General features: G+C 38.4%; 2 protein-coding genes across 2 annotated transcripts in view; one reads left to right on the forward strand and one right to left on the reverse strand.

Annotated features, from left to right (window-relative positions):
- lrba (LPS-responsive vesicle trafficking, beach and anchor containing) overlaps positions 1 to 25,510 on the reverse strand; it is a 901,160-nt gene that overhangs the window by 362,797 nt on the left and 512,853 nt on the right. The window contains exons 38-39 of the mRNA XM_078212471.1: positions 9,906 to 10,052; positions 6,418 to 6,554 (exon numbers count right to left, since the gene is read on the reverse strand). Coding sequence (XP_078068597.1) covers positions 6,418 to 6,554; positions 9,906 to 10,052 — 284 coding nt within the window. The remainder of the gene's footprint in view (positions 1 to 6,417; positions 6,555 to 9,905; positions 10,053 to 25,510) is intronic.
- Positions 760 to 2,457, forward strand: mab21l2 (mab-21-like 2). The gene has a single exon (XM_078210868.1). The coding sequence runs from the start codon at positions 1,078 to 1,080 to the stop codon at positions 2,155 to 2,157; it is 1,080 nt and encodes a 359-aa protein (XP_078066994.1). The 5' UTR covers positions 760 to 1,077; the 3' UTR covers positions 2,158 to 2,457.

A 25,510-nucleotide genomic window follows, 5' to 3' on the forward strand; every position in this document is an offset into this window, starting at 1 on the left:
CCCCTCCCTCCCTCTCCTCCTCCCTCCTCCTCCCTCCCTCTCCCCTCCCTCCTCCCTCCCTCTCCCCTCCCTCCTCCCCTCCCTCTCCCCTCCCTCCTCCCCTCCCTCCTTCCCTCCCTCTCCCCTCCCTCCTTCCCTCCCTCTCCCCTCCCTCCTTCCCTCCCTCTCCCTCCCTCCTTCCCTCCCTCTCCCCTCCCTCCTTCCCTCCCTCTCCCCTCCCTCCTTCCCTCCCTCTCCCCTCCCTCCTTCCCTCCCTCTCCCCTCCCTCCTTCCCTCCCTCTCCCCTCCCTCCTTCCCTCCCTCTCCCCTCCCTCCTTCCCTCCCTCTCCCCTCCCTCCTTCCCTCCCTCTCCCTCCCTCCTTCCCTCCCTCTCCCCTCCCTCCTTCCCTCCCTCTCCCCTCCCTCCTTCCCTCCCTCTCCCCTCCCTCCTTCCCTCCCTCTCCCCTCCCTCCTTCCCTCCCTCTCCCCTCCCTCCCTCTCCCTGCCTCCTCCCTCCCTCCTTCCCTCCCTCTCCCCTGCCTCTTCACTCTGCACCATGACTGCTGCCTTTTTTAAGCATCTGATCCAATCTCCGCCCCCATCTAACTCATTGGTCTGACTTTGACAGCTCTGCCTTGATTGGTTAAAAGCAGCAGCACGTGCACGGCAGCTCGGCCTCCCAGTGGCCAAAGCGCATGTGCAGCTCAGCGGGGACCATTCATAAACTAACTCTTACTCACTTCCTGAGCGTGGGGGAAAAGTGGCCACAGGAATAAAACAGTTCAAATCAGGAATCGGGGCAGAGAGAAATGAAAGATAACGGCCACATTTCGTCACTCACATATAACTATCAAAACAGCGACTATCGTCACTGCTAAAGCCAATTCCTTTTGAAGAAACAAGTTGCTGATTTGGTGGACTTAGTTTACATTTATATTTTGCCTTGCTGACTGCTCTTTACCCTCTATCCCAATATATTTAATGCACTTGTTTCAGGTTTGCACCACATAAAAGTGGGTGTCCACGGAACAGCGGTAAGCATTGGATTCCTCATCCTATTGCGAGACTCCGGTGTACAGCCCGGATCTGAGTCCCAACATGATCGCGGCTCAAGCCAAGCTGGTCTACCAGCTGAACAAGTACTACAACGAGCGATGCCAGGCTAGGAAAGCCGCGATTGCGAAGACCATTCGCGAGGTGTGCAAAGTGGTCTCCGATGTCCTGAAAGAAGTAGAAGTCCAAGAACCTCGCTTCATCAGCTCCCTTAGCGAGATCGAAACGCGCTTCGAAGGGTTGGAAGTGATCGCTCCAACAGAATTTGAGGTGGTCCTCTACCTGAACCAAATGGGTGTCTTCAACTTCGTGGACGATGGCTCACTGCCCGGTTGCGCTGTGCTAAAACTAAGCGACGGGCGCAAGAGGAGCATGTCCCTTTGGGTCGAGTTTATTACAGCTTCGGGCTACCTGTCAGCCCGGAAGATCCGTTCCCGATTTCAGACGCTGGTGGCACAGGCCGTGGACAAATGCAGTTATCGAGATGTAGTGAAGATGGTTGCGGACACGAGCGAGGTAAAGCTAAGGATTAGGGAGCGTTATGTAGTGCAGATCACGCCAGCTTTCAAATGCACGGGCATCTGGCCCAGGAGTGCGGCTCAGTGGCCCATGCCACACATTCCCTGGCCCGGGCCGAACCGGGTGGCCGAAGTCAAAGCTGAAGGCTTCAATCTCCTGTCCAAAGAGTGTTACTCCCTGACAGGCAAGCAGAGCTCGGCAGAGAGCGACGCTTGGGTTTTACAGTTCGGAGAAGCTGAGAACAGGCTACTGATGGGGGGCTGCAGGAAAAAGTGCCTATCAGTTTTAAAGACTTTGCGCGATCGACACCTCGAGTTACCAGGGCAGCCCCTCAATAACTATCACATGAAGACACTACTACTCTACGAATGCGAGAAACATCCCAGAGAAACCGACTGGGACGAGTCATGCCTCGGGGACCGCCTCAACGGCATTCTGCTCCAGCTCATCTCCTGTCTCCAATGCCGGAGGTGTCCTCATTACTTTCTTCCAAACCTAGATCTTTTCCAAGGAAAGCCTCATTCCGCTCTGGAAAGTGCGGCTAAACAGACATGGCGATTGGCAAGAGAAATTCTTACCAACGCAAAAAGTCTCGATAAGCTATAGTAGACCTTACATTTCCAGCAAACGTATTCAACAATTAATGCAAGGCACATCAATTTGAACTCAGTAACTGATTAAAACAAAAGACTTTAAAAGAAGCAAACGGACTAGACATGAAACAGATTCAAGGTACATTTTAAACTAAATGTGAGTTTTGTTTAGATGTTGTCAGCCTGTGAGGAACCTTTATTTAAGTATGCAGTCTTTTAAAGGCTAAGAAAACTTATGTTGTAAAATGTATTTTGCGTGCCAATTTCAGACTTTGTGCCCCTAAAAGAAACGTGTAATGGTAATAAAATTATTTACCTTATGTGCATTCTTGTCCGTTAATTTACAACTGAATACACTCGTTTGGTTTAGTTAATATACATATTGTGCTTTTTAAATAGTTATTTCATAGTTACATTTGCTCACAATACTGAAATGTTTGCTAGCGTATTTGAAAAACCTGGGGTAAAAAAACAATATAAAACGGTCTTGATCAATAGACCAATTTAGCGAATCTGGCTCGATTTCCTTCATCACTTTAAATATTTATAATTAAATATGAAATGAAATAAATATAATTTATGTTGCACACTAAATTTAAAACTATAAAAATAAACTTATTTTTCCTTTTGAATTATTTTATACGTTGTATCGCCTTGTTAGGAACTATTCCAAAATCCTTGCGCGATTAATGAGAAAAAATAAGCTCCGCATAGCATTAAGCCGCTGAGAAATAATAAGATATTACTGCAGAAATACCTTCAAAAGCCAATAGGTCACGATTGCAAATATCTTAAAATAAACGTATGAGTTAATTCCCCGTTTACTAGCAAATTTTGACTGAGACAGTAAAATGTAAAAACAAAGGGGGCTGAACTAGAACGGAAAGTACTCGGCCAGGTCACAACCAGACAACCTTCACAAAATTTAGGATAAAGACAGCACCTCTAACGAGAGAAGAAAGTCACCCAAAGGCGCAACAGTCATTTGATGCCATTGAAAAGGCTGTACCGCTATAGTTTTGAAGTGCCAGAGAAACTTCTAATCCAAGGAAAAACAAAAGCTTCTCTAACAATGGCGTTGGTGGACAACTATACAAGGCTGAATCTTTATATTTAGGCCGCATTCAGTCAATTACTTGGATTATATGTTAACGTTGTGTTAAAGTAATTCCCAATGAAAACTAAGTAAAAGACCCACAAATGTTGCAGCGTGGTCAGTTATTTTATATGACAAAGAAACGTTAAAGGGCGGTGGAATCATTTCAATTTTAAAGTTCCACAATATTGTCCACAGATTTGTACTTACTTTACAAAGCTAACAATGAATTTAACTTTTGTTTCAAACCACCTGAATTAGGGAAACACGGTGTTACAATATATTACTCGGTTGAAATGACAAATAATCATATTATAAAATTGTAAATGACAGCCCAATTATAGCAACTAAGGATGCAAAATACTGCGCACAAATTTGTAACACTAGTAATGGTATTTACGCAGCGCTTCCATTTTAACGAAAGGAACTAGTTGGAACTTTTAATAATTGAAAGTCTTAGTGATCGCAATTTATATTTAAAGTGACGGCTTAAATTGTCATTTTAATATTACCCCACGGTCGTAAATTTATTCAGTATCATCCTGCAAGAGGGGGTTTGCATGAGATTATTTTACATTTAAACAATACATTCCCTAAAATAAAAGTATTACTAAAATGTTAATGGGGGTATGTGAAGTAAATTAATAGATAATTTTTTATTGTATTGAATTATAACAAAACCTTCACTTGCATTGATAGATCGAGTAGTGGCTAAGCTTTCCAAATCAGAATCCTCCTTTCCTCCAATTCACTGTGTGGGTGTTAAACATTACGTTGTCGTGTTTTAAGACTTTAAAAGAACCTAACAACAATTATTGACTTAGAACAAACTGGGCATGCAACAGGCTTCAGAACTTGTCTCATTTCAGTTCTGCAGCTACTGTCGGTAATTAAAACACCAAACTGGTGGAAGTGTGAAGCCTGAGGTTATCAGCAAATCTTATCAGAGTCCGATCTGGTAAGAGCTTGTCAGTCTGTTTTGGTTTCGGGTGTTAAGGGCAAACAACAGCCTTTTTACAAAAGAATGTCCAAAACTAAATTGTACGTCACGAGTGGGAAGAGGGGGAACGGAAAACCATGGCTTAAAAATGAGCTTCGAGTCGTCAGACTTGAATATCACAATTTGATTCTTGCATTGCTGATCCGTGCATTTATTCTTTTATGTATATTACAAACACAGTGAAATTAAACCATTTTATAATTGTAAAGCAGAACTACTATTTTATTAAGTATTCTGATGGAGTGGGAAGGAATGCTGTGATCTTAATTTTAGAAATTGGTGATATGCATGATTGAAGCGTGGCCTGCGTTGTTATGTAAATTCCATCTGAAATCCAATTTAGGTATAGGCCCAGAAGAATTTAAAACATATCGCAAATCACAACTAATCTTTGGAGCTGGAGTGCTGGCTTTTCCTTTTGACAATGTGAAGATTCAATTCCAGAATCAAGTTGTGTGTTAAAAATATATTTTCCCAAGATGATTTAGATGCGCCAGCAACCTTTTTAACCACGCTTTCGGTACCACGGTTTTACAAGTTGTACAAATCTAGATTGGCCCTCAAATCCCCAAACTAGACAAATGTTAATGGTTTACGGTGAGTTACACATTAGATTCTTAAATATATCTGCTTTTATATATATATATACATATATACATATTCATTATTTTAAAAGAAATAATGAAGGAAAAGCTGGCGGTATGTTTCCGTTTACTATAATAGTTAACAGTTAATCTCAACGTGCTTTAAGTATATAATGTGCAAAAATGTAGCTGTGTCCATCTTTAAAACTGGTCTAAATGCAATCCATATCAATGATATTTAAAAGAAAACGTTACTATTTTATTTTAAACATTTTTAGAAGTAGTTTTATGCATTAAATAAAATGCTTTTTCGATTTGTTTTAATTTTGACAGACCGACGCACCCGTCATTCCATGAGCTTGTGTAAATGTAAACGTTGCAACATAAATGTATTTTAAGGCTAAACCACGTGTTTCTTTCAAATCTAAATACATAATTAAAAAGTCATACTTTTATTCCGCACCTTAAAATTGGCACTTTAAAGTTTGAGACTGAGCACCACAGCAATACCATACCAGTGATATTCGATCACAAAATCAAAGATGCTTCCATAGATGTTTCTGAAAGCGAAATACGGACCTGAACCCCAGTTTCTCAAAATAGTCAGAGTGCACAATCTTGGATACCGCGGAAATGGCAGCTAGACAACGTTGTTAGGGCACTGCGATTTTTAAAAAAATCCAACTTTTTGGGTGATTTTAGGTACTGAGCAATACTTTGCAACTTCACAAACCATTATTGCTGCTCTTGATGTGTCTTACAATGGGGCATTGATATTCAAATAAGGTCGATACAATGAAATTAAGTTTTAAAATTAGTGTTGACTCATTCGAAACGTAATTCATTAGGGGCTTCATTCTTGCTGGTGTCAGCATTTCCAAAATGTAACTATGAACCAAATAACAGGAACAATTTTTAAATTAGGAAGATTATAGTAAGAGTTGTTGAACACAATAAAAAGCATAGTCATAAAGCACACTGGGTCGTTGTGCTTTCTGAGCCAATACAAGCAGCGAGAAACCTCCATTATTAGGATAGCTGAACCGGGCAGAATCTGCTAACTATAGATATGATTAGTAAGGTATTAGTATTTCAGATTTATTTGTATCTGGGGAGAAGAAACACATTTTAAATTCATAATGCTTACCTTTGCTCTTAAGTATCTACACGGATAAGGCTTAGGATTGGTCAAAAGGCATCATTTTCAAAATAAAATGTAATATTAACATATTGCATTACAACAGACCAATGAAACCAATTTATGGTGTAAAACATTCGATAACAAGCAAAAGTGGTTGTTTGAACTTTAAAAGCTGCACAATTAACAAATGGAACGGAATTCTATATCACGATGCAGACTCAGTATTAAATATATACCATAAAATCTCTGCTGCAATTATAGTAGTGCTGTTTTATCTGTAAGGTAGGTAAGTCATTGTCATTTTGCTACTTTCTAATGAATGCACGAGGTCCTGCCCGCTCACGTACACGAAGCAACGTTATGCGCATCAGCAGCTGTTCTGGGGGTTAAAATCTTGAGTATTTAAGGACTGTCATTTAAACAAAGTCCCAGTTGTGTCAGCGCCGTCTTACCTTGGGGTCTAGTTTTTTATAACCAGGATCATCGTCGTCCACCTCAAAGTAGAGCTCGGAAGAGGTGATTGACAGCGTTCCCTTAGCAACGACAGCCGGAGCTATGAGCTGGACAGAAGTGGTGAAATTCACAGGTCCTGGAAAGAAATAGGATGGTTTACTGACAACTGTTAGCTTTATTTAGGCCAGTAAGTAAAAGCTTAATCAAAATATGATTTTGCAAACAAATAAAAAGGCAGTAAGAAAAATATCTGCAAACAAATCTGAAAATGAAAGCAATCACATTACATTTTGTATGAACATTACACCAGCGATGTATTAAAAATTCAAACGTTTGGGTTAAAACGCGCAACTGCACGAGTACATGGAGATTTTTGCAGAGGAGTTTGCCGCAATTATAATAACAAAATTTACAGATTTTGACTTAACTTGTGGGATGACCTGTTAAAATACAGCTATTTTATTTAGCAATACTTAATACTCATACAATTTACACCGCGATTAAAATATATATTTTACTTAATAGGCTTCGAAATGGTCAATGCATTAGTTTTGGAACAACAACTGCTGAAAAAAAAATCGCCTTTTAACCCCCTCTATTTGCGCGCAGCTTTTATGGGAATTGTCCTTGCTGTCAGATGCCGGGAATCCACATTTCACAGCTGCCCGGTTGGTATACAGCTGAATGCACTTCACTGTAATAATTACTAAGTACAAAGGGATTTATAGAAGGATTATTTCGAAACAAAAATATTGAAACATTAGATATAAACATCCAAAACTGATAGGTGTTTTATTTGATGTGCTCCAAAGGACAGAACTATGAAAGTTATGTGAAGGAAGGGGAAGGGAAACATTTTAGTAAGATAGGTTTAACCCATTTATGTCATAAAATCATATTGGAACAACCTAGAGGCTGAAATACGGTGGCCACTACTTTTTTTCTGCATTTATTTCTGATATTTGATTTAGAAAATGTATATACTATGCCTAACCATATGAATTTACCAAAAGAAAAAGCGCCCCGGGCCGTATTTCAAACTGCGGCCTGTGCAGATATCAGAAGCGCAAAATTTCGCTATTCGACTGATGGCTTTATGTTAAAAATATATTCGACATCAAAATCAGGTTCACTCCGCGAACTGGTGGAGGTAATCATTCTGTGAGTAATTGCCAAAAAATTTCCAAATTAATTGTCATTTTCATTGATTGCTTAGACCCGAGTAGTCTTTAATCTCTCATCAATCTTAATGTATGCCATCTCGACAATAGCGGGCGATTCTCATGTGAGATTAGAGCAGGATTTGTCCTCTATTCCCAGTCTACAATATACTGTGTTTGCAGATGGTCAGCAGATAGATACAAAACCGCCTTGATTTCCCCAAGCTCTTTCAAAAATGGATGGAATCACCATCTCGTGTTCTCTGCCGTCTCGCCGTGCCCTTAATGCATTAACATGTAATACAGGAGAGAAATAACATTTTTCAATCACGGTGAGACATTCAATTACAATGAGAACACAGCAGCCATCTGCAATGATCTGGCATTGCATACAGCCCATGGCTCCTATAGGAGACCCCTGATAACTTCTAGTTAATTTACACTGCAGACTTTATTAGAAAGGATTACTGCTTAATCCTATTCCCAATGTCAAGATTTTATAATTAAACCCTGCTCTCACCCCTTTACACTGTCTACAACGGATATCTGCGCTGTACTGGGAAAGTGGTTACATCGCAAAACAATTTCACACTTGTTACTTTGCTGGCAAGTTGAAAACAACATTTACGCACCACACGGTGTTATTTGCCTATACACATACAGATTAAATCATTTAAAATAAACAGTTCCAAAATGTAGCGCTATACAATGCAATTGAAATTAAGGTGGCTGTCTTCAATGCTGTGTTCTGTAATACGAAAGATCCCAAATATGAAACATATAATTTCTAAAGCTATTAGGCATACAGATTGCAAGCATAACACGTCGTTGGACTATATTTCCTTGAATTATGTTTATTGAATTCGGTTTCAAACAACGGTCAAAATACAAAATAATTGTTGAACTCTTAGTGCTTTAGAACATTTCACTCTGTATTGCAGGTTGTGTCCTCTGCTTGCCTTCAGACTCGCAGTTCCCGCACCCCTCCCCCAACACCCCCAAAAAACATGGCTACAAGCTTGTGCCCCCTGATGACATCTGCCCCCTCTCTGCGCGGTCACAGCAATCTGCTCCCAACACCACCCTAGGGGACAACACATTTCTTATTTCTTGCATCCAGCCGTGGCAGCTACCCCATTTCCTCTCCAATGGCAGCAGTTAATCCTCTTTTCCCTTTTCCATTTCCCAGCGTGGTAGCATCCGTGCTCCGTTCCCATCCAGCCACCCCACGGCCAGAGATAGCAGCAATGCCACCTGTCCTGAAATTCAGTAAGAAGTCTCACAACACCAGGTTAAAGTCCAACAGGTTTATTTGGTAGCAAAAGCTACTAGGTTTCGGAGCGCTGCCCCTTCGTCAGGTGAGTGAAATTCAGTCACAGAGAAATACATCGGCAGTTATCTATTGGATATCTGAAAGAATGTGATATCACCTTACATATGATCAGATCATTTTTTAAATTTAATATTGAGATCTTCGACGAACCTCCCATCTGCCCAGAACTATTCCCAGAGCTAGCCATCTACCGGGTGGCGAATGCATTTGAACTCTTTCTCATGCGACCTGGGACATATTTATTTATTGGGACATTATTCCTCCTGTTTAACAATACTCACCAGATAACTGATGAAGATAAGAAATGAGGAAATACAACAGATATCAGATATAAAGTGAAATCCCTTAACATGTGTCACATCTGAATATTGTGGAGAATAAACTGTAAACTAATTTTGTGCAATAATCAAATATTGAGGAATAAATTGAGCTTGTTCATATTTAAGCTTTAAGACTTAACAACTTTTCGCTGCATTTCTCAAGTCACATTTGACCAAAGTTGACTGTATTTATGACGACTGAGCATCTATACGAACAGAAGCGGGTAACCATGATATGGTTGGGTACATAATGGGCAACACGGACTGACTCGCCCTTCAAAGGTCTGTTTTTAAGAGGCTTGGGATTCGGGTCTGCATTTAAACCCGCTATAAAGTTATCGGCGGCAGGAAATCACATCAGTCACTGTGGTTCTGGGCACTTCAAAAACAAATCTCGACAGTCATGTCATTTCATTGCAAACTTTTCAAGGTGAGTAGAAATGAAGTGCAAGGAGACAAATCAGGCACACGGGGAAATGGGGAAAGTCAAATGCTAATGTAATGTTAGAGCTCCTGATACAATTGCGAAGGAAAATGATATTTTTATTGGCTTCATTAGGATCGGGCCAATTCATCACTGTCCCAGCAACAGTCCCCGGACTGAGCTTGTGAAATTACACATGAAGCTTTAGTTATAACGTTAAGCTGGTGTAAAGAAAGATAAATTATTTTACCCGCCATGTTATCAATCTCCTTCTCTTCCAGTGAAGTGAGCGTATCGTCATCTCCCTCCAGCAGATTCTCGCTTTCGGAGTTCTGGTTGCCCACAGCTTGGGTTCGAATGGACTCTCTGCCTTTAGCCAGCACATCTTCTTCAGAATCTGCCAACATAGACGACCCAAACCCGTGAGAAACTAAGAAAGTCGGGTCCAAACAGGATCACAATGAAAGATCTAATAACCACAAAAATGTCGTTTACAGGGGATTAGTTCAACATTTCATAAAAAACGAGAATTGTCACTCGTGTTCAACGTTTATAATCTCGACTTCAAAAAGAGTTGCAGTTTTATGAGAAGTTCCACTGCTGGAAATAGAAGCAGGAACGTTTCAGTGCCCTCGGAGCTCATTTTATTTCAATGAGATCTATATTAAGAATATTGTTCACGTCTGAATTTGACCATTCCGTCTTCATTTTAATATAGCTGGCATTTTTATAGATTTATATAACGCGCGTCGGGTATTCAAATCAAATGGTGTTCACCAGATACCAAGAGAACCGGGTCACAGGTTACGGAGAGCCGCTGTGCCATTTCAAGTTATACTAGATCACAACAAACCTTCCTTTCATACCAACGGAATAACGCTATAAAATTCAGAAAACGTCAGTCGCATTTAACAAAACATAACTAAAAACGCCGACTAGAAAAGCAGCTTGGCAAAAACATCTGTACAAAATAAAGCAAAAGTATAGTCATGAGTTCCATGAGACAGAAAAGTAAAACTATTTTACCTTTTTAAAAATGAGTCTCGTTACGAAACTTCAACATTTCACTCCACGTAATATTAAATACGTAAAGGCTGAAGTCAACCCACTGTAACCATAGTCTTAGACAGCATAGCCGCCACAGATTTCATGCAAGAACAAATTACCATCAACCGATTAAGTACTCGTTTCAGCAGCTATCTAAAACATTTTCACCGACTCCAATTGTTAAGTTCTTGGCGCCCTCCAATTGCAATTACTAAGACATCACATTAACAAGTATTTCAAAAGTAAAAGTAACGCCAGGGAGATTTAGGGAGAAACCCAGCTCACAAAATTTACCATGCAGAGATGTTTCGAACTCTTGCTCTATTCGGCAAAATGATTACATTAGGAAAGATAATCTCCGACTAAACTCACTCCGCACTGACTTTAGCTACAATGGCACAAGTCAGAACGACAAACCAAATAATAGATGGCAGCTGCTTTTTGCCGATCTGTATTAAAAGGCAATAACTTTCACGAAATACAAGAAAAATGCCAATTAAACCTTCCTTGGGATAAGTAATTAAATTTTACACAGTAGCCCATCATAGGATTTGAAAATGTTGTCTACCGCGTTTAAAATGCTAAACATTTTTGGTTGCCCTACAGGAATGAAACATAAAACTTCACATTAAAAGTTAAAATTGATCATATTAAATAGGGAGATAAAACAATTTTGTACAAGAATTACGTTCACCTGATGATTCTAACAAATATGGTTAAAATGCAGGCCTAGTACATTTCAGTTTTACTAAATTTTGGTTTGAAATTATTTGCGTTTTAAAAAAGCATTTAGATTGGAACACACTATCATAAAAAGGCAATGCTATAAAACTAAAATTAAAACACTCACTTTAAAAATATTTCCATTAACCTCAGTATTGTTGAAATTTTAAATATATTTAAACAAAAAATACAAAATAGCTAAACAGTTTGGCAGAAATAGCTCAAACTGCTCCAGAATCTTATTGTGACGATTGTGACAATCATTTTGAATACTTAATTGCAATATTTAAAACCATAATCCAAGCCTATGAAATGACTGATACTTGCAATAAATGGGGGGGGGGGGATACTAAATAATCGAGCCAAAGAAAGTTCACATTTTCACAAATTGAGTTGTTCCAAGAACATGGTCATTTGATTCCTCAGCAAAGGTGCAGCTTCAGAAGGTTTTGCTGCACCCAAGTTGCTTGGAACTGAACCCAACACAATATTCTGCAGGGTGGGTACAACGTCCCGTAAAACTGGATTCACATTTTTCTATTTTCTGTTTTAACTCCTGCCATTAACATTCATTATAAATAACACCACTTCACAATGAGACTAATCCCCAAGAGACTAATTTTCAGAAAGAGAAAGAGTATCAAAACACTACAATGCTCAAGACTTTTGACAGTTCAAAAAATAAAAACACATCCCCAAGTTTCCTAATTGTTGTTAATACAATGTTTTCTTCATTTATCATGTGGCTTGTATTGAGGAAAATGGTTTCCTACCATTTCACTGTTTCATATGTTAGTGTTTCTATGAGATAATGTTTTGGCAGATACTCAACAATTCCACACATTATCAGTGGCCCTCTTCAGCAAATTAAGCAAAATACGACCACAATAATTTGCTCTTCATTTGGCTGTTATGTGTAGATACGCTTCTTCGAGGGATGCAAAGCATCAGTACTGAGTATTACATCTGTCTCTCCATTCTAGCGACAACATAGTATTGCACATCAGTACATCATTACTTAATGCATAAATAGAGGACATGTACATCATATGCTCATTGATATTAGGTTAACAGAGAACTTTTATAAAAATTTAAAACATTTTTAAAACATGATTGTGCTCATGTTGATGCTTTAATATTACAATTTAGATGGAGGGCGTGTGATTTTTACATTCAAAAATATTTCTTCATCTGAACTATAGCTGGTGTGAAGACCAAAAAGTGAGACCAACTTCTTCAGATGATGTCAAACCAAAACTAACTGCCTCCAAAGTAAGTCATACACATCAATTCACAGCAGTTATGCAGAATCTCTCTCATTGTGACCCAAATATTTGATACCAAACGTTCCTCATCTGTAATATTTCAATTACTCACATTTGCTAAACTATTTAATTATTCAACATTGCTATGCTTTTTCTCTCTCCTTGCATCCTAACTTTGATACCTGGGAAAAGGATCTAATTTCTCATAATTATACAAACAGGGCCTCAGATATTTCAGAAATGCAACAAATATAGAAACATTATATCTCATATTAGTTCATTCTAGTCTAGCAGAATTGTGTTTACTTTTCCAAAATCATGCTTGCCACAAAAATATGCAATTTTACTGTGATTATCTCAAGAAAACAAAGCAATTCAATCTATTAGCATACCACAGTAATATAGTCCCTAGTGGCCTGCTAAATCAGTCATGTTTCAAATTTGTCCTCCAAATACAATGCTGTTCTTCTTCCAGATTGCTTTACAACATAGATGTAAATATCTCAACATAACTTGGTTATTTAACAGCTCAAATGGTCTCCTTTATTCCACTCAACTGCAATAAGATAGTTTAAGAAATCTATATGAAAGAGCAAATTATTGAAGGCCTGAAAAACAATTAGTAGGACAAGATCTAAATTGTATGCTGTAGTCTTAAATTAAGCTGCTCAGCTTGTGTAGGGAAGACAAATTGTCAAGTATTTTTGTAAATTGTTAATTCAAAGGTGAAAAAAAATGTTTGCTGTAGGGAAAAATATCCCATACAAATATTTAACATGACCTTCCTGCAATTAACTCTCCCTTGAGGTTCTTTAGTTAGCAGCAACATATACCACATACAAGGCCAGTTGCAGCTTATAGCCCAGCAGTGGATAATAACTTTTACTATAATTATTAAAAAGTCCTGACCTGCTAGTATAAAATAAAATACAACAGGCCTATGTAATAAACATTGTAATGAAAAATATTTTCAGTTTTACATAAGCAAAAATTGAGTCAAGTGAAAACAATCAAACTCTGGCAAGCAATGAAAACTGAGAGGGTTGCCTCACATGCTCCCACTTTACACTAGCTGCAGTGCAACTGTCAGCAGTACAAAGTCAAGATTAAAAAAGGTCAAAAAATTTGGTTAATAAAATGCCAGCTCTTTACCAACATTAAAAATGTATTTGGATACATTGGATACAAGTACAGTCCATATGTACAAGTTTTACTTGGTTAACCAGAAAACTGCTGAGTTGGCAACATAACTCAAGATTGTAATTGCTCAGAGATTATGCTTGTATCTATATTATAATCACCAAGAACAATCACCATAGAACAAAGTCCAAAATAACAAATCCAGCATTAGGTATTAATTCTAATGCATATTATTCATTAAAAAAAACAAAAAAATGACTGAATAATGGTGTACTGCAGAGGACAAAGTAATCCACGTAGCACATGGATAGCAGCAATAGTTACAACACAAAAGGATCTAAGCACTTTCATTCACTAAAATCCTTTAAATGCTCTTAAAATCAGCCCTGGGAAATGCAATTAAATTGTCAGAATTAACAAATTTGTTTTTAACAAGAGAGTGCCTGGAGTACAATGGTGGGTCTGATATTGATCGGCAGCACAGACAACATTACTCTTCAGGTATTTACTCTGCCACCTCTACACTGGAGGCCTTACTTCAGTACAAATCAATCCCCCAAAAAGATGTCTCTTTTCAGCAATAAATACATAACTAGCCTCAGCAGAACTACATTGCTCTGGGATATTTTACAGTTCTAAACTTTTAGACTGGTTTAAACAATTGCAGATATGTGCAGGTCCACAGAGTAAAGTAGATCTATCTAAAAATTAAGGCCAAACTGAGAAAGAACATTGTAAAGAAAATGAAAGTTTCGGAGAAACCTTTTTCATTATTAGACAAGGTAAATAAAATCTTGTTTTAAATGTCATAATCTAGAAGCATGATGAAGACTCGACAAATAAAATTATTTAACTGGAAAAGCTTTTGAAATTCTTTCATCCATTCAATTATGTCTTCTCTGTAAATGCAATCTGATTTCTAAATTAATCTAGATAAGAATGGTTCACATTCAAAAATTCAAACTCCAACTCAATACATGGTGCAGTTGATGTTTTAAAATAGCTAGGCTACTCAAAGAAATGAAAGCTGGAATATTGTAAAATTAAAATATTTATATATATACTTCTAATTCAAAATATTCAAATCTTATTTCTCTAACTTTATGGTCAGATTACTCTTTAACACCAAATGTACATCATATTAAGATTGAGTTTGAAATTATGCATATAATGTCAGAGTTACCATTTCACACTGTTGTCATTTTGAGAATGAGGTGCAGCTGTACTATACAAGAAAATCGGAAATATGTGTATGTGCGGAACACTTGGCAATTTTGTGTTTGTTGGTGCTAGAAAATTCATGAAATATTTGATGTCAGAAAAGAACTAGTCAACTAGTGATTTGGTAGCACGGACCTTGAGCATTGCTGAAATAAAGAGACATGTCAAAGTTTCTTCTGGTATTCTTATGGAGTGCCCTGACGAATACAAGGTGAAAAGCTTCAACTTCTCTCTTTTCAGCAACAGTCAATGATTTGGTAACATGAAAAATGTTGCTTAATGATGGGCTAAAGTTCAAATATTCTGATTAGCAATAGCATTACACTTTGGTTGAAAGGGACAAACTATTCTGCAAAAATAAATACTTTGATTTGTCTTTTGTATGCAACTCGAAGGCCAGAGAGAGAGACACAGAAGTGACATCACAAATCACTAAATTTTTGGACTAGTATTTTTATGGACAACATAGAAAAATTTCAGTCAGTATTTAATTGGCATAAAAGGAGAAGGTAAAACCACCACAATTATGCCAGTTAGCTACTGTTAGATTTAAGTCAAAGATAGAATAGTAGTGTGTTAATACATTGTTTGTTCACCGAAGAGAACCTTGTTTAAATCTAGCCCAAACAGATGGGTGAAAAATCACCCTTTAATGAAGAATCTTCAAGGGTCATAAGTAAAATGCATATATGCTGTCTCAAATTTAACTCCCATGAGAAGCAAGCCCAGGGTATAAAATTTGCTACTAATTATATAAATTCACTCAAGGAGGCTAAAGGGATAGATAGTACGCGAAACAGAAATGTCTTGCTGAGTGCAACAACACTAGAGGGCTAAAAAACCAAGAACTTCATTGCTAAACTATTAAGGACCATTGCTATCTCAATTAATATTTGCTCATAAATCACAGTTCATAAGAAACTGTTTTAAGTGCAATTTATAAAACAAACGACTTTTGGTAGAAACATGGGCCAGAGTATCTGAGAAGTGGCAATCACAGTTGGGCGGTTGGGGTGTGAGTCAGGGGGGAGGCAAGGGTGGGTCAGATGGTCAGTGGGGGGTAGTGGTCAGTGGAATGGTCAGACATGTCAGAGTGGGTCAGATAGTCAGTGGAAGGATAGAATAGGTCAGGCTTGCTCTGATGGTCAGTTGATGGGGGGGGGCAGTTGGATGGGGTCAGGGGTCATGTGATCAGTGAGATGGGTAAGAAAAGTCAGTGGTGAGGGAGCAAGTGGGATCTGGGAGTCAGGCGGGATGGGGAGGAGACTCTCGGAGTCCTGTGGGGTTTAAAATTATAGTTATTCAGGAGTTGAAGTGTCACTGATTTAAATTAGAGTATCAAATTGTTCCCAGTGCAGAGTAACTGACTATCTGAAGTTTGAACTTCTTACGACAATTCCCGTGTAGCACTTGCATGGTGAGTTCTGGGGAGAGGTACCCCCAATGCATCTTCTAGGGTACCTGCCAGGTATGACCCCTTCAGACAGTGGAAGTTATGGGCCATGATTTCTTATGCTAGTAATAAACTGCAAGAAAATAAACGTGTAATAGGGCCATATTATCTTCAGTTTAACATACAAATGTTCCTTAATATGTTAAGCTGGAAGAATGGCAACGTTTAAAAGAGATTTCGATAAATTTGTGGTTTATTATCTCGTTATTCAAAAAACCAGGAACATTCTGTGAGAAGATTTGATTTACTGCCGGGCAGCAATTGGGACATTTTTGACAAACAGCATTAAGAATTCACAGCAGAAATAATCCAATTCAATGGGAAAAAAATGAGTAAAGCAAAGAAAGATTGAAGGAACACTCATAGATAGATGTTCAGAAAAATCAATATGAAATACATGGAAAACTGAAGAGTGGCGCAGAATGCAACAAAAAGAGCTAAAATGTAAAGAAATTCAATGAAAAATTTACTTTCATCTTCTGAGGAGGCCTGTAAAGAACTATGGCACAAAAACAGAGCAACAGAATTCTATTGAAATTAACACAATGTATATGTTCCTATTTTACCTTTGAAAAATAGCTTGCTCCAAATTAAATTAATAGCTGCCACGGAAACAAGAATTTAAAGACAAAAATATGGAAATGAACAATTGATTAAAAACTACAACTCAATGACACAGGTTCATGAGGAAGTTCTGCTGGTGCAGTGAATGTGGCACACCAAGGTGGTGCTCATGCTGGGAAGTTCTAGAATAGAAAGAAACACTTGCATTATATAGCATTTTTCATTGTCACAGTATTTTTGAAGTGTAGTCATTGCTGTCGTGTAGGAAATGCAACCAACTTGTAAATTGAGCTAAGCACTGCTGGAATGGACATTTTTTCACTTTACATATAACATATATATATGCATACATATACTAACAGACACTAATATTTACATACAAGCTGATGTCCTCTGGTACTACTCATGATGAATTTGAGCTTTTATAGGAGTGGGGTATCAGGCAAAACATTATGATTACCTAGTGACATATCAACATGGTCAGGATAGGGGGATGATCACTACCAAAGGAGAGCAGGGTTTGGCAGCAGGGATGAAGCTATGGGGTGCAGCAGTGATTTGATTGTAGCTCTGTGGTCTGGGAGAATGAAGCAGGTTATAGGATCTGATACCACTGTGAGGGGGAACTCAAGAGTGTTAGGATTGTTTCCAAGGTCTAAGAGATAGGTAGGCACAGTATGTATGCACATGTACATCTGGATTTCCATCCCAACTCTTCAGAATATGTTGAATTGGGTGATGATACACTTCCACTGACAGCTATTCCTTAATCATTGTCCAAGTGGGCATCCTTCAATGTAAGCCAAAAGAACAAGCATTGGGAGGATTGTGATTAGGGGAGGCCAAATCTAATCGGTTTCCCAACTGACACTCATACATGCACACTCTGCAGCTGGACTTACTGGACAGTAATCAGTTGCACTGACTAATTTTTCCCTTTCTCAATTCCTGGCACTTGTAGAACTTTGGCTTCTAGCCTGGCTGAGATCAGCTAACTCAACACAAGACCTGGCACTGCCCTGGTCTGAAGACTTGTACACAGTAAATCCACATTTGGCATGCAGTTACCAACTAAGCCATTCGGGGAGTAAACAATGAGACTTTAAACAGCAAATTATCACATCAGTAGGAGTTACTGAAAATCAGTAGTTGTGATAGATCAAGCCTCAGACATTACTTTAGTGTGTACCAACAGAGCCTTGTGCCAGATCTATCAAAGGTTATTGTAAGACTGGAAAGTAGTAGACAAGTCAGACCATCAATATGGCTTTGACAATAACTGAAACATAATTTATATGCGTTTGTAAATACTGCATTATAGTAGGATTCAAAAGCCAAGCATGAGTAATATTTACACTAACTAGATATCAATTAGCATCTGATTCTTTAATCAGCAATGTTGACAAGTACACGTTGTGGTGTACAATGTGCACAGCCTCCAAAACTGCTAACATCTAAGAATCTAACAATTTAATCACCAGCCAAACTATCAAAGGTGGGCCCAAGGCCAAACAGAGAATCTCTCTTTCTGGTTTGCAAACAGATTTTTGACTTGTATTCTGCATTTGTTAATGATTATTATACCACAACAACCCTCCACTTCCTTTTGCTGTTTTCCTCATCTATCACATGTACTTTGTTTTTTTGTTTCTTTTCTATTCTTTCTAACACTAAAGCTTCCAAAATACAGTCAAAACATTTGTAATCACAAATGGGAAAACACATCCATAAATAGCAGAATTTCATTTCATCCTAAATTCTCATTTTTTAAAAGATGAAAGCTCCTTTCTTCAACTTTGCTGAACTCCCCATTAAGGAATTGTAAAGTACTCAAAGTTGATATCTGTTGGCATTCATTCTACTGCTAATAAGACTGCCACATCACAACCTGATCAGTTTTACAAACATGATAGAAACATTCTCACCAAATACTTTTAAAGCACCCCTGTTCTACAAACTGGGTACTTTAAAATAGAAGAGTCCAAAGATGTGTGGGTTAGGTTGATTGGCCATGCTAAAATTGCCCCTTAGTGTCTGAGATGCGTAGGTTAGAGGGATTAGCGGGTAAAATATGTAGGGATAAGAGGGTAGGGCCTGGGTGGGATTGTGGTCGGTGCAGACTCGATGGGCCAAATGGCCTCTTTCTGCACTGTAGGGTTTCTATGATTTCTACATGATGCAGGATGCCAACATGGGTGAAAATTGGAAGAAAAATGGTAAATCATGAAATAATGATTGGGTAAATGGCACTAAACATAAGCTTTGAAAGCCTGATATTTTGAGGTGCAAAGAAAGGCTGAAGGGGTAAAGAACCCCACAGTGAGTTGAATTCAAAACAAAGTTGTTGCAAGGAGAATGAAGAACATATAACTCAACATATTTGGTGTTTTAAGGAAGTGAGAGAAAAGTTCAGAGAAACATAGGGTGTACCATTATTGCTAAGTCAACAAAAAAGATTGAGAGAAAAGGGGTAGAGAAAGTGGCTGGAATCTGGAAGGGAAAATAAATGTTCTTCAGACGAGTTGTCAACATGAACACAATGGAGGGAAGTTTAGAATTCCACCAGAAATGGGCACAACAGTGGCAGTGTGACTGTGCAACCCACCCAAATCAAGTCCAACGTTTGGGGTTTAGGTCTTAATTATGTATTGCCAGCAGACTGTACACCTGGCAGCAGCTTGCCAGGTGTGACAGGTTGGGATTGGCTAAATTCCATGCTGAACTGGGTATGGAGCAAATGCTCATGCCAAGCTGCACAGTCTGCAGCAATTCAGGATGTGTCGTGCAGGGAACAAACAGGTCACTCAAGCCATGTTCCTTTTAAGGTACACGCATCAGCTATGCTTCAATCTTAAAAAGACCGTGCAGTGGAATGAGTTGTTGTGTACAGCAAATGGAAATTAAGGGAATGTTGTAGAGGCTGCCGGGGAGGGTGCAGGGAGGTTGCCTGCAGATTTTTGGGGGCTCATGGGGAGACAAAACTAAGTTCACTTGATTGAAAGAGTGCTGACATATGAATTGAAGCCCAAAACACAATAGATATTAGTTAAATTTGCACATTCGATGAGGAATCTGTCTGTGAGGATGTTTTCACTGAGGGACACAGAGGTTACAACATAACAATTCTGTTCCTGCAATGTAAAAGGATTGGAAGGCATCATACTGGCAATTATAAATTAACTAGAGTATTCAAGGTGATCAATATTGTGATGGTCTACAACATTCATAAGTTTAGAAAAAGTGCGAGAGTTAAAAGAGAAAAATAATTTTTCATTAGGATATAGAAACTTCCATTTAGTCAATTTCAAGGGACAAGAAAGATGCACAAAAATAACATGTTTCAAAACCTTAAAGAGCACATTGTACCTATAATATATTGGTAAATGGTAGGACATGGAATTATACTTATGGCTCCTGATGTGTCAGCTATCTAATTACAGTGACAGGAAATGATTGGGATTCTTAGAGAAAGTCAAGATTCTTGAGGTTACAACATGGAAAACATGCCATTTTGCCCAGTCCAAGTTTGCACCTTAATGAAAAAGAACCAATTTATTGTGTGTTATTTTATATATCTGTACTTTCTCATGTCAAGCATCGTGGTGAATCTGCATTGTAACCTCCAAAGCCTTACTGTGGTGCAGATTTTATTCTAACGGACGTCTTAAGAATTTTATATTGGATTCTGGAGTTTAACTATTTTTGTTACACCCTCATCAACCCGAAGTGCCTACCTTCCATGTCACGAGAAGCTGAATCCCCTAATCCATGCTTTTCCATAGTATCCAGCCGGCTTCCATTAAGAGTATAATTTCTGCTGTTTTTTTTAAACTTAAATGTATCACTTCACATTGATTAATTCTAATTTCCATTTGCTACTTTTTGGTCCCTCCCCTCTTGGATCTATTTACAGCTTCCGTTGCTCCCTTTCATTTTTCACCCTCCAAGAGTTCTTCTAAAACTGCCGTTTAGATCCTAACCCACACTAAGTTCCACTCACTCATTACTCCATGCTCACTGACATATACTAGCTCTCAGTTCACCAATGCTTCAGCCTTAAAATTTGTATTCCCATGTTAAAACCCCATAGTCTCAACTTTCCCGTCAGCTATATGAGATCTCTGTGCTCTTCCAATTCTGGCCTCTTGTATATCCTTGATTTTAATCGCCCCTGCATTGGCAATATGTTTCCTATATCAACTTTCATTTCTAAAGCATGGATTGTGATGCACACTCCAAAGTGCTTCACAGAAGAGAAACAAATAGACAATACCATAGAAACCCTACAGTGCAGAAAGAGGCCATTCAGCCCATCGAGTCTGCACCGACAACAATCCTACCCAGGCCCTATCCCCGTATCCCTACATATTTACCTGCTAATCCCTCTAACCCTCATATTTACCCACTAATCCCTCTAATCTATGCATCCCGGGACACTAAGGGGCAATTTAGCTTGGCCAATCAACCTGACCCGCACATCTTTGGACTGTGGGAGGAAACCGGAGCACCCGGAGGAAACCCACGCAGACACGGGGAGAATGTGCAAACTCCGCAGAGACAGTGACCCGAGCCGGGAATCAAACCCAGGTCCCTGGAGTTGTGAAGCAGCAGTGCTAACCACTATGCTACCGTGCTGCCCTATAGTATTATACAATAATTGAACAATAGATATATTGTAGGCCATTGTAGGAATGCCAAGGGTTACATCTTGAGCTGCAAGGCTGAATGAAATTGCAGAGGTGGGTTGGGTCATGGATGGATTTATAAATAAGAATTATAATGATTTTTGAACTCAATGCATTTGGAGTTAAGGAGTCAACAGAGATTACCAAGGACAGATGTGATGGCTTTATGTGTATTAGGACACATTGGGAGCTCCTGTAGGTTGATGAGAAATGCATTGGACAAATAAAGTCCGTAGATAACAAAAATGTGGATAAGACTTCCCAGAGGCAGTGGTGTGATGCAAGGACAGAAACAACTGACATTCCACAGGTTTCCTTTAAGAGTAAATGAGTGACTGGTTCCCTTTGACAAGGAGTAACAAGGTAACAGAAATAAGGATATTAAGTTTCTTTCAAAAAAAATTGGAACATTTTAAATAATATTAACAATGAGAGATAAGAAAAATGGAAGCATGCAACATTTGCATTAAAACTTCCCAAAAATATTCATAGTCAAACTGCATTATTCTATTTTTTCCAATTTAGCATATATCTCATGATGTGAGACACGTCTAATCTAATTACTGCCAACTACTGACCTTATAAGGCTCTCTTGCACTCCTCAAACTAGACCTTATTCAATCCTGCCTTGCTGGCATTCCTCATATAGTAAGAAGTCTCACAACACCAGGTTAAAGTCCAAGAGGTTTATTTAAAAAATAAACCTGTTGGACTTTAACCTGGTGTTGTGAGACTTCTTACTGTGCTTACCCCAGTCCAACGCTGGCATCTCCACATCATTCCTCATATATCCGGTCCTCTTTCCATTTAGTCCCGTGCTTCAAATTTTGCACCAGATGCTAATACGGTCATTATCCTTTAGCAGCCTCTTTGTTGAAAGTCAGCAAAATAGCCTCATATTTTCACAAGTTCATTAAATGCAGTAACTGAAGAGACCAGCAAATAATCCTGAAACTATTGCTCACACTGCAAATATTTAGGTTGTAATCAGAAGGGGTGGACAGACTACGAGAAGAATGCCTTATAGAAATGAAATGGGAAAACTATATTAAAATTATATAATGCATTTTGCATTGGCTAATATATGTGTTTTTTCCCCTATTTCCCCTCTTCTCTTTTCCCTGTACTGCAGAGTTCCTTCAATCAAGAGGACAAAACTGGTTACCTACTTCCAGATAACAACATTTCACCTGTAAGGGTCCCAACAGCAAATGGTTCCATGGGGATCCATGCTGCTCAACTTTGTTTTCCAGCTTGGATCCCAATCAGTTGCCCAAAACTGGAAAATTCACAAGCAAACTGTTTATGACATTCTATTCATAAATGTTCCTGATTGCACTTGAAAACTGAAGGTGATGCACAGTATATGAAATTTGAAGGAGTTTCTTGCTACTAAGGGACCATAGCTAAAGTACAGTTTTGCAGAGCGGGTCTCCAGTCCTTTCCGTTGGGATCTGGATGGAGGATGTGCATGGATGCAGAGTAGAAAAGACTTCTAAACTTATATTTTCAAATTAACAATATTTAAATGCTCATTTTATCCCATTTATTTGAAATGATCTACCTTTGATGTTAAAACATTAGCTTTGATATTAAAATAATACCATGTTGTGATATCTGACTGACAGTGAAAGTTTATGGAACCAGTACTAATCTCAGTCAGAAATTTGAATGGCCATTTTCAGTGTACTGCACTCAATTCTAAATAAAGATTCAATATATAATCTCAAGATATCACCAAAATAAGCACCAAAAAATTGCCTTAAGGTGGGAGAACACTCTTGACAATAGGTTAGTGAGTTTCCTGGACTTGAGGAGATTCCATTTCCAACGTATGCATGTTTTTGTACACGTGTGCACCAAGGTTAAAAGTTTTAAAAATGTTATAAAACTAGCAATGATCACAATGCATACAAGGAGCTGCCATTTTGTTGGCATAGCTTAGTTGAAGAAATAATCAAAGGAAGCAAATATTGTAGAATGCTAATCCAATGTTGCAGCTAAACATCCAAGTAATGCCTTATTCTACACTCTTTTCTGAGTAGGAAGGGAGGAAGAGATGAAGTGGATTGGGTTTGCAGGAGATTGATGAAACTGATTTTAGAAAGTTTTGTAACAGAAGGATCTAAATGATCCTATAGACTCAAGAGTGCAAATTTCTTCCATTTAATTATTATGGATCTATTGAGTAGTCAGACTTCCATAAAGTCATCATGGGGCAAATAACCTAGTCGTTACCCTCAACTGGTTCCTTTTTATATATCAACTTGTCAAATGAAGGCTAGCTGAAGCAAAGTACTTTCTGTTTTTATTTTTTTGGATAACAGTATCCTCTAACTGTACAATGATCATCTTCTAATACAACTGGATATCCAACACATATGTCAAAGAAAACAATAACTTTTGCAGGTGACATGAAGAAAATGATAAGCTTGGAATTCTCATTCGTCATCTTTAAAGTTACCCTATTAATTAGATGGAACATTTATAGGAATTTGCCTCCTGTGAGTATTGTCATTTAATTGTCAGCAAATATTTCAAGATATCTTTGGATTGCATCTGGGTTGAAATATACTCAAAGTAATGTCATTATATTGAAAAAAAGTTAGAGATGGGTCACGTATTGATACATATATCCACTCAAGGGACTGAATCATCATCTTATTAAGGCAGACCTACTGTTACGATGTTATGTTATTGATGAGCATTGAACTCTAATTTGTGTCTCTGGCATATGTCCAATATTTACAGCTTCCTTGCAGCAAGGGTCAATGATGTTATCACATCCTGTTGGTTTACGCATTTCATTCTTAAGGCATGTTCCCACAGTAGGATGGACTTCAGACCAAATGTTAGAATAAGAACATAAGAACATAAGAACTAGGAGCAGGAGTAGGCCATCTGGCTCCTCAAGCCTGCTCCGCCATTCAATAAAATCATGGCTGATCTTTTTGTGGACTCAGCTCCACTTAACCTGCCCGCTCACCATAACCCTTAATTCCTTAATAATTAAACGCAAAATAATTAAATATAAAAGTTGATTAGGCCATGATACTGTTTCATAGACAGCAAGGATGCATCACTAGGATTACAAGGCAATAGCTTTCACAGTCTGAGGCCTGTCACAACTTTCAAGAGAAGAACTAACATATGCCAGAAATGCAAACCATGTCTGTGGCCTGCATTTTTTTCTTTAATGTAATCTATAATATAGAAACTGTAGAACATTTTCAAAGATGGTAAACAAAGATGGCTCCAAATTTTAAATGATAGAACTGCAAAGAGACCATTTGGTGTCTTTCCTTAAATCTTTCCTCATTAGAAATAGCATGCACATGTTAGTAGAGATTGGAAGTGGGGTTAGGCGGGATTGTAAGACCACAATTCCAGTTTTTAATGTCATGATGAAAGGATGCAATATTGTGGCTATGGAGAGAGATTTTGTGCAAAACCAAGATACCATTCTAAGCAAACAGTACGGTAAATGAAGACCTCATGTGGCAACTTCTTTAATACTGGTTTTGATTATATAGATCGTTACCTGGCATAACAAAGTTAATTTCAAGAACTCAAAAAATTAATCTTCATAATGGCTCCGAGGCTAAATACATTATATGTTGTGTTGATCAGTTATGCAGTTAGAAAAATCATATCTTGACTGCGTGGGTCTGTTCTGAGTCAAGTGATGTCAGCTGCAGAAATAGCAAGGTGCTACAATTGTGTACTGGGGGCTAGGGTGGGAAATGTGAAAAACAAA

Source organism: Mustelus asterias, chromosome 1 (genome assembly GCF_964213995.1).
Source record: "Mustelus asterias chromosome 1, sMusAst1.hap1.1, whole genome shotgun sequence".
NCBI lineage: Eukaryota > Metazoa > Chordata > Chondrichthyes > Carcharhiniformes > Triakidae > Mustelus > Mustelus asterias.

Coding starts and splice junctions, on each gene's coding strand:
- mab21l2 (XM_078210868.1), top strand. CDS start 1,078: ATGATCGCGGCTCAAGCCAAGCTGGTCTACCAGCTGAACAAGTACTAC.